This window comes from Capsicum annuum, chromosome 6, assembly GCF_002878395.1.
Source record: "Capsicum annuum cultivar UCD-10X-F1 chromosome 6, UCD10Xv1.1, whole genome shotgun sequence".
Lineage (NCBI taxonomy): Eukaryota > Viridiplantae > Streptophyta > Magnoliopsida > Solanales > Solanaceae > Capsicum > Capsicum annuum.
The window spans coordinates 1,509,039-1,519,072 of record NC_061116.1 but is presented as its reverse complement, the minus strand read 5'-3'; the positions used below and the strand labels follow the sequence as shown (position 1 = coordinate 1,519,072).

Here is a 10,034-nt window from a genome sequence, read left to right as displayed (position 1 = left end):
ATCCGGATTATTTTTCCGGAGAGTGAATCAGTTTGTTGAGAAGATTCAAAGAAAAGAGGAACATAAAAGCAAGTTATTCAATTTGCACCAGATAGTTGATGTTGCCAACAACTACATGCTCAGTGTATTCCCACAAAGTGGGGTCTGGGGAGTGTAAAATGTACACAGTCCATACCAGTACCTCAGATAGTAGAGAGACTGTTTCCGATAGACCCCCCCAGCTCAAGACAGATAACAGTATAACAAACACCCAGTGTGTTCCCACAAAATTGGGTCTGGGGAGGGTAAAGTGTACGTAGTCCATACCACTACCTCAGATGAAGTATGGGAGGGGTGGATTTAGCTCTTTATTACGAGTACATCCCAACACGAATCCAAATTTAGTCGGGCGCCAATGATATTAAAAGCTAGGTGGTTAGTTAAAGAAATGAAAGTTCCAACAGCTATTATCAAGTAGTTAAAGCTCGTCGCGGCATGAATCCAAATTAATTGAACCATTTCGAGTTTAGAATATCAATCCATGAAGCAAAATGGAAAAGAAAAAGTCTCATTTTCGAAAATTTAGCTCTATATTGCTGACTAAACCAGTTAAAATGACATTGCACTGTACTGAATAGCAAAATGATGCAGCCATATGCTGCAGAACCAGTCAATGTATCGAAATAATCTTGTTAGCCAAACTATCATTTACAACTCGACTTGGAAAACTCGGGGCAGAATTCAAATCCCCTTGCCCTTGCTTCCTCTCACTTTGCCTCGGCTATTCTTGTGTGTATTGATTCAACATCTGGTGCATCGCGGATGCTGCAAGGTAAACAAAATTATCACGTCAAGCTCCTATGAATCAAGATTTGGACTTGATTGGTTCACCATTTAAGGTTCTTAGCACTGATTAGATCGTACTTTTGAAATTATGGATAGGCAGGCCGAGGAAGAAACAAAGCTTACCACAAGAGTACATCTCCAGTAGACGCCAGCTTTTCATGGATCCATTCAGGGGCGAATTCTAGCAGTAACCGGAGTTGATTTTCAACTTCTCCTGCAAAGAAAGAAGTTTCAAGTCAGAAAAAGTTTCAAATTGTTGTCAAAGCAGCTCGACGTATTTAATCAAACAGGCTTACTTTTATCAGCAATCTCTGGATTGCTCGAAATCACTTTGTGCATAAGCTCCTCTTTAGTAATCACAGAGCGTTTCATTGAATTAAATAGGAAGTAAATCATGTCGAAGAACTTAGGCAAGCTCGAAATCATTTTCTTGTGCCATTTCGCTTGGGATAGAGCTGGATCTTGATCCTCTAGTGCCATCTTCTCTTTTTCTCTTATCTGTAGATCGGAGAAAAATAAGCCAATAATATCAAATACTAGACTACGAAATATAGATATTTGAAGAAAGTTCTTTTCGTGTCTTACCGACTGCACAAGATTCTCCTGAAGAATGTCGAAGATTTCATCATCTGTTGATGATTCTCTGCTCCTGCTGACGTCTTCTGTAACTTTTGAACTCTTTACAGGAGTATTAAAGGTCAATGACCGACTAGGAGGGGGGCGCCTAACTAGCTTCTTAGGTGATTCGGTTGACTCGCCATCTGGAGTCGTACAGCATCTCTTGGAAGGTTTGAGCAAAGGCGTAGAACTCATCAGTTTTGCTGGAGTAAATGCAAGTTTTGCTGGAGTACTTTCAGCACTTAACAAACACGAACCATCTTCACTTTTCATGTTTTTCAACGGAGTTGAAGGTTGAGTAGCAGAATGAACCCCTCGTCGTGTTGAGAATCTTGTGGACCTAGTTTGTGTCAAAGGCGATTTGGAAGGAGTTTCATCGGCAGCTTTAGAGGCGATGCTGGTGGAACAATTATCAATCTGGGTTTCTGAAGAAGTAACTGTCGGATGTTGCTTTGCATTCTCTAATTTGCCAACTGATGCTCGATGAGAAAAGGATCTCCTGAAAGATTGAGACAGATGAGATACAGCTTCTGGCGGCTTCTGCATCGAGCTAATTGATGTCTCCTCCATCAACGGTGCTCCTGCAGGACTTGACGAGTTCGTTAAGACCTCTGGTTTAGACACACCGAATGCTCCTGGTAGAGCTTCCTCAGGAATGTCATCACCCTGGAATTCAGAAATAGCATTTGTTAACAAACGCTTTTGCACAAAAAGCAAAGCATCGTAATATAATCTGTTCTTTTCGCCTTTATCAATGTAGATTTAAGTCTATGAACACTAAATACAGCAGACACGTTTCAGTTGGCCTAACAAATATACAAATCATTGCCTAAGTTGCTCGGACTCTCCAAAATGTGGCCGCACCCGTGTCGAATCCTACAAAAATGCACTACTTTTGAAGGATCCGACATGACATTTTCCAAGAGTCCAAGCGACATAGAATTCATTGCAAAGCAATTCTCTGTTGCACAAGTCACATTATGCCTGGCGGAGCTAGCTTAACATCTCAAACTATACTAACGATTTCAATCAACATAGATTTAAGTCTATAAATACTAAACGCACCGTTCGCATCCAACTTGGGCCTTAAGAATAACAAATAATGTACAGGCAACATATCATAGCAAATCAATTTTCCCGATTGTCAAAACTTGCACAAAGAGTGTATATTACCTCAGGGTGGGATTTAGCGAAATCCAAAATCCGGTTGAGGAACACTTTCCTCAGTTTATCGGAAACACTAGAGAATTTCAACTTCTCATCAACTTCAACTCCATTAGCATTTAACGTAATATGAAGATCAGGCTTCATACAGCTTGTCCGTTCATCGAGTACAAGCATCTTTTTTATCTCAATAGCCTCAGGTAAAAGAAACTTCAGCTGTGCCAAGTGATTGTAAGTAAACCTCCTACACAATATTCAACAGAGAGACACAACACTAGGCAATTAGCAAAAGTCGATATACAAATCATCGATAAAAATGCGTCGAAAAATGTCATTTGTTTAGGCATACCTATCTGATAGGCACTCCACTTTAGCACTAATGTTTGTAAATGTTGTCGATGAACCCTTCAACTGTAGCAACTGAATCGAACTAACCAAGCTATTGAAGAATTTATCCAACAATTCGTACCTGAAAAAGAGCAAAACACAATTCGGAAAAAGCTTAGCCCCGAGAATCTGAAAACAACAATATATACAGCTTTACGCCAACAGCATAACGTGCACATTTAACTTCATAAATTCAACCTTTAAAGTTCCTTAGCTTCCAACACATTGTATTTTCCGAGTTATGAAGTCAAAAAGTTAAATATTTCCCCAAGTTTTAGCGCGCTTTCACACACAAACGAGCACGCACAAACACAAACTCCAATGTAACATCAAATAACTACATCTCAATTCAAACTAGTTAACTCAAACTACAAAAAGTTTGGAACTTTTCAATATATATGTATGTTCTTGGCTTCAATCCCAACTCTATGGATCTTAAAAGAAAATGACTAATGTATCTTTATAGCAAATTGTTCAAGCGCATCCCCTGTGTATACACATACGAAGTCTCAAATCCATCGTTAATTTCAATTTGTTTGTCTTACTTTTCCTTTCTAATACGATTTTAAATAAAAAAGACTGCTTTCCTCTTTTTTTAAGGCAACTGTTTAATTCCAAATTTACACATTACACAATTAAGACCCAAGATTAAAACGCATTTTGGTACATCTTAGTATGTTTGATACTAAACATGAAATTCAAAATTCATACTTTCATAAATTCCATGTCAAATCAAAATAACATACAAATTAAAACAAAAAAAAATGACTCTTTCCTCTTTTTATCGGAGCAACTCTTTAGTTCTAACTTAACACATAAACACAATTAAGACACAAGATTAAAAAGACATTTTGCTACATCTACGTATGTTTAATTTACACCCACAACATTCAAAAGTCTACTTTCTTGAATTTCGTGCCAAGTCAAAATCGAACAAATAAATTAAAACTAATAGCCAGAACAAAGGCATTTTGCTACACTTAAGACACAAGATTAAAAAGGCATTTTACTACCTTTAGTATGTTTAATTTACGTCCACAAGATTCAAAAGTATAATTTACATACTTAAATTTCGTGTCAAATCAAAATCGAACAAACAAATTAAAACTAATATCCAGAAAAGGCATTTTACTACACTTGCATATGTTTAATTTGCGTCTACAACATTCAAAAATATAATTTACTTTCTCAAAATCCATGCCAAATCAAAATCGAACAAACAAATTAAGATGAATATCGAAAAAAAAAAAAAAGCTTTAACACTTACTTTTCAGGTAGCTTTACTGGATCTACAGGCTTCTTCAATTTCACAGACGAAGCATCCAATTGAGTTTTCATAGAGCTGGAAGACTTATCGAGTCGGGTCGGGTCGGGTTTCCGGAGGTTCAGTGCAGCTTGTCGGATATCCTTGAGTGAAAATGCAGCATTCCGATTCCGGGTCCGGCGAAGAGGAGGAGGACGACTGATTGGCTTTTCGGGGGTTTTGGAACTCCATGGATTCGAAATTGGATCCGACCCGGATGCATTCGGGTCGGATGATCCGATTTGAAGTTTCTTCTTTGATTTGAATGTGTTCAATAGTGATGAATCAGTAGACTCCATTGATGAGAATTGAATTTGCAGAGAGAGCTTTGGGGGTGGGTAGGGTGGGGTGGGGTGGGGTGGGGCGTAGTGAAGAAGTGAGGACGGGTGGGTGTGGGGAGTGGGGAACTATATGTAGCGTGATTTTTTTTGGCGGGAAAGGTGACGTGGACAACATGCCACGTGGGATTTGGCGCAAATTTGCGGGAAAGGTGACGTGGACAACATGCCACGTGGGATTTGGCGCAAATTAGCGGGAAAGCTGAGGTGGACACGTCAGATTTGGCGCTAAATAAGTTTTAACAGAAAAAATTTCTAAGATATGAATAAATATATGTATTTAATTAGAACCTTTATGCGTTTAATGGAAAATCCTTAGATATGCATATATGATGCAAATAAAATTTTGAGAGTCAATTAAATTTTTAAAATATTTTTTTAATTATTGTGATTTATATTACTTTTTACATAGCAGTTGTTAAATAAATAGCAGAATATTTGTTATTTATAGTATTTTTAATATATTTTAGTACGATAAATAGATTAAAATGGAGAGAAATATAAAATTTTTCCAAGTGAACCTCTGCTAAGCATGCATGTCGACGGAATCGGAGTCTGCTTGAGCAGCTCGACTCCCACTTTTTATATGGGATGAGTTCTATTATTAATCATACTCTATATATCTCGTACTAATTTATGTGGCATAGTTAAAACTTTTAGAGTCAAATAAATATTTTTTTGGTTATTTTTTTATTATCTTTTAGATATTTTAAGTTATTAATAATTATTATTTATAGTATTTTTTACGCAGTTTTTAAATATGTAAATTTTATTTTTCAAAAATAGAGATTTAATTTCAAATTCTTAATCAAAATTTTAGAAGCTTAAATCTCGAATTTTCAATTGTCCTAATAATTGAGACACGGAGAGTAATTTTTTTTGAAGCTAGATTTGCTAAACAATTAAATACGGAGAGTAACTTTTTTTTTAAGCTAGATTTGCTAAACAATTAAATGTTGTTTAATTGGTTATAAATGAAGGAACGAGATCTGGTTTATAAACTTTTGCATATTCACTATAATTTCATAAGTGAGTTTCGAAGATAGTATAGTATACACATACCAACATAAACATATAGTTCAAGCAAAAGCTACTTAAAAATAATGAGAAATACCTTTTGAATCGTGAGCAGATATTTTGAAGGACTGTCCCCACACTATTTAGATTTTATCCTTCGTTTTGATCTATACTGCTTGGACTCTTCATATATGTCATAAGGTGCTTGTCGGATCCTTTAAAAATGCCGATCTATACTGCTTGAACTCTTCATAAATGTCATAAGGTGCTTGTGGATCCTTAAAAAATAGTGCATTTTTGAAGGATCTGATACTGATGCGGCAATTCATTTGGAGAGTTCGAGCAACTTAGATTTTGATAACGGTGGAAAAATGGGCAATAACCACTCGACTAACCAGAAAAACAATAGTGGCACGATGAATCGTGCTAGTTGAGATTATTAGATTAATGCATGTTTGAAGGATCTGATATGAATGCAACAAGTGAAAAGAGTATTTTTAGATGTTGGATTCGTATATTTCGTAGCTAAAGTTTGTAATATTACCTTGAGGGAGTCTCGTTTTCTTTATTATCTAGCGATATGTCACCCCTTGTATGTTGTTTGCTTTTATGTTTTTTGTTATATCTGTTATCGGTCCTGAGCCGGAGGTCTATTGGAAACAGCCTCTCTACTTCATCTGAGGTAGTGATATGATCTGCATCAGACCCCACTTTATGGAAATAAACTGGGGATTGATAAGCCCTAAAATAGTATTTGAAGACACAGAGATAATGCATGTAGTCTTCTCTGAATCTAGTACCTCCCTGAACTATGACCAAATTTGCAACGACACACTTAAACTTCATGGGATCCTATTACTCCCCTAAACTAAGTTTTAGGGTATTTTTATCATCCTTTTTAGTTGACATGATATCTTTTGTCAATCTTTTCAGCTGCCGTGGCACCTTTTACGGGGACCTCATTTTATGTATAAAGGTGCCACGTCAGCACAAAAGTGTGACAAAAATATGCTAAAACTCAATCGGGGTAATAGAACGCATATAAAGTTGGAGTGTGTCATAGCAACTTTAGCCAGTTCGACGGGATGCATCTCTCTTTATTTAAGAGTTCCAAGTACCTCTCTTCTCTCCTATAGAGATATCAACAACCAAGAAACATCAAGATCACAAGAACTCGAACAACATTCTTTTATTCGAAAATTTGTTCTTCATTTTCCCCTCTTTCTCAGTACATAAAGTGCGCCGCGATTCTTACATAAACTAGTAAAACCAGTACCTCATCAAGCAGACACAACTCCCTCGTAAGGACGAAGAGATCTAGTAGAAACTGGGAAAATGAGAGTTTCCTCTCTATTAAACTTAAGCCTCCGCGCTTCATCTCTCGATATCTGATAAGCATTGGCAATGACATCGACAGGCAGCCCTCGAATAGCCGAGGTACGGCCACTTAACGTGTTGATCATGGCATTGTCATTGGTGTTGAATGTTATCCATTCACAACCTCCATTTCCAGATTGAGTTACTATCGCGTAGTTTTGTGGCACAACGATAAATTGTCCTTCTCTGACACGGTCATCTAACACTGCTTGTCCTCGATGATCTACTACTTGCATTCTTGATTCTCCCCTTGTTATGTACACTATGCTGTGCGCATTCGAATACCAATGAGGTGCCATCATCGAATTCTGCAGTTAGTAAAGAGTGTTAGAAGAACACAAAAGCGTGCAGTGGCGCGCTTTCTCAGAAAGAGTTTCAGTTCTACGCACTGTATTGGATGTTTATCTCTTTTTCTAGTAAAAAAGAAGATAGGATTTTTGATCATTTACACCTTAGTCAGATCATATGTAATGTAAAAGTATATAATAATCTCATATATTCGCTCATTCTTTACGAGAATTCTGATTTATTGTCAAAAAAAGCGAAGAAATAAACTCATCATTCCACTACACTCGAGAATGAACTAATGCCCGGTCCATGTATCTCGATTGAGATTCCAATAGATGGTGTTTTTCATCAAAATAGGATTCTAGTAACTTTTACTAGTTGTTAAAATGCCAAGATAGTTATCAACCTTTAAGTTATATACCACATCGTAAAGATTTGATTTCTTTTACGCTAGTAACATGATTGTATAATTTTTTTATGAAACGTCAATGCATAGAACTTGAACGGAAAATGATTGACTTACTCTGTAGAGAACTCCCCGAGAAGCACTGAGTTTGAGGAAGCGGAGAATAGGTAGAGTGAAACTATTGATAGTGGTAAAACGCCCTGCGTGTGGGTTGTAAATGTCAGCACGAGAGGGATCATCGATGTTCTGTCTAACCTTAGCCGAACAAATTGTCTCTTCTATTCCATTCATAGGATCATATTGTCCGTGTTGTTGTTGTTCTTGTTCTTGCGAGAAAGGTGGTTGAATTACTTTAAGCCCTTCTTGAACACTAATAATGTGACCTCTCATGTCATCTTGTCCTTGTAGCTTCCTTGCCGTTTCCCTTTCATTATAGAGGCGGATTCAGAATTTAAACTTGATAGCAGCGGTGAAATCAAGAATATATTTTTAAAAAAATGTACTAGGAATGTTGCATTCACGACTTAATCTATGACCTAATGCTATTTTTGAACCCCCTTTGCAAATTACTACTAGAATTTTTCCTCAAGTCAACAAGATTCATCCATTTAAATAGAGATAAGTATCCAGTACCCCTCGAACTATGACCAAAGTTTCTACGACACTCCAACTTCACATGAGACCTATACCCCAGAACTCAATTTTAGCATATTTTTGTCACCCTTTGTGTTGACGTGACACTTTTATTACATAAAAATGGAGCCCACATCAAACATGTCACGTTAGCTAAAAAGGTGCCACATCAGCTAAAATGGGTGATAAAAATACACTAAAATTGAGTTCAGCGGTAATAGGACCTCTGTGAAGTTGGAGTGTATCGTAACAAATTTGGTCATAGTTCAGGGGTTACTAGATGATTTACTCGTTTAAATATAATGTGAAAATTTGAGTTTTGCCCAATGTAATTTCTTGACGAAAGAGACTTAATGAACCCTTTTTTTTTTTCCAACTTAGCATGGCATATGCTTGTTGGATTCGTTATTTAAGGTTCTTAGCACTGAATCGTTGTATTCTTGAAATTGTGAAGAAATTTTAGTAAATTTTCGTATATAATATGTTTATGTTTCGTGTCAAAAACACTGACCTGCAAACACCAAATGCTTCTGATAGAATTTCTTTATCGAAGCCACTGAAAACATTGCCATAGCTGCGGCCACCGTATTGTCTACCTTGATGTTGTAGTGCTCGGTGTGGTTTTCCAGCGATAAATATCCTCTGCGCGTAGTGTATATAGCTTAAACTCGTATCAAAATTTATAAGATAAATTCAAGGACTAAATGTCGATTAAATTATGTAAAAAATGAGTATCAGCAGATAAAATACGATAAGTAGACACATAATTTCGAGCTACTTGTGACTGAGTAACAATTAAAAAAAAAACAAGATAAGCATCCAGTACTCCCGAACTATGACCAAAGTTGTTACGACACAATCCAGTACCCCTAAACTTCATGGGTAATGGCCAAAGTTGCTACGATACACTCCAACTTCATGGATGTCCTATTACCTCCAAACTCAATTTTAGCGTATTTTTGTCACCATTTTGTGCTGATGTGGCACCTTGTGTGAAGTTAAACACCCGAGGCGTGTGAAGGACTACCATGTGCTACGTCAGCTAAAAAGGTTGACAAAAATATGCTAAAATTTAGCTTGGGAGGTAATAGGATCCCCGTGAAGTTGGAGTGTGTCGTAGAAACTTTGGCCATAGTTCGGGGGTTCGGGGATACTGGATGCTTATCTCAAAATAAAAAAACTTGTCTTACGCACCCACGCGACTTGATCCAATTGATTGGCATTGTTAGATGAATCTTCAAGAAAAACAAGAACAAGTTCTTCATTTCCTTCATTATACACCCAATGTGCAGTACCTGCTGGAAATGCCATTATATCACCTTGTCTAAATTGTTCAATCCTTTGATGTCGATCTTGAAATCGTTGAATTTTTTGAGATGATTGGAATGTCTCGGGGCAACCCGAGTTCATTAAGCCATAAAATCCTCGACCTGTTGTTTACATCAAATCATATAGACACAAGAATAAGATCATCATTGCTAGCACATCAAGAAAACAACATGTTACTATTATGTTTTATCTAACTTTCCGACTCTTCAAACAGTAATACCTTCACTTAAAATCTTCAACCTATTGCTTACATCAAATCATGTGCGTACAATAATACGATCATCATCACTTGCACGAAAAAAAATATGTTACTATTACGTTTTATCTAACTGTTTGAAGAATACGATCA

At 36.8% G+C, this 10,034-nt stretch overlaps 2 protein-coding genes across 2 annotated transcripts; both read right to left on the bottom strand.

Annotated features, from left to right (window-relative positions):
• Positions 1-550: 550 nt before the first annotated feature.
• LOC107873734 (CDT1-like protein a, chloroplastic) lies at positions 551-4,678 on the bottom strand. Its single transcript, XM_016720685.2, has 7 exons — positions 4,262-4,678; positions 2,957-3,076; positions 2,617-2,851; positions 1,411-2,109; positions 1,122-1,323; positions 949-1,039; positions 551-804 (listed from the first exon to the last, which is right to left on the bottom strand). The coding sequence occupies exons 1-7, from the start codon at positions 4,594-4,596 to the stop codon at positions 747-749; spliced, it is 1,740 nt and encodes a 579-aa protein (XP_016576171.2). The 5' UTR covers positions 4,597-4,678; the 3' UTR covers positions 551-746.
• Positions 4,679-6,816: 2,138 nt separating this feature from the next.
• Positions 6,817-9,786, bottom strand: LOC107873735 (11S globulin seed storage protein Ana o 2.0101; the record flags this gene model as incomplete). Its single annotated transcript, XM_047413409.1, is given in 4 exon segments — positions 6,817-7,337; positions 7,841-8,147; positions 8,868-8,998; positions 9,551-9,786. Coding segments are annotated over 4 exon segments (1,079 nt in total), but the record flags the coding sequence as incomplete, so codon positions are not given.
• Between the last annotated feature and the right edge of the window lie 248 nt (positions 9,787-10,034).

Coding starts and splice junctions, on each gene's coding strand:
- LOC107873734 (XM_016720685.2), bottom strand. CDS start 4,596: ATGGAGTCTACTGATTCATCACTATTGAACACATTCAAATCAAAGAAG. Junction 2,852..2,956: donor GTGGAGTGCCTATCAGATAG/GTATGCCTAAAC, acceptor AATATTGTGTAG/GAGGTTTACTTACAATCACT. Junction 1,040..1,121: donor TCCAGAGATTGCTGATAAAA/GTAAGCCTGTTT, acceptor CTTTCTTTGCAG/GAGAAGTTGAAAATCAACTC.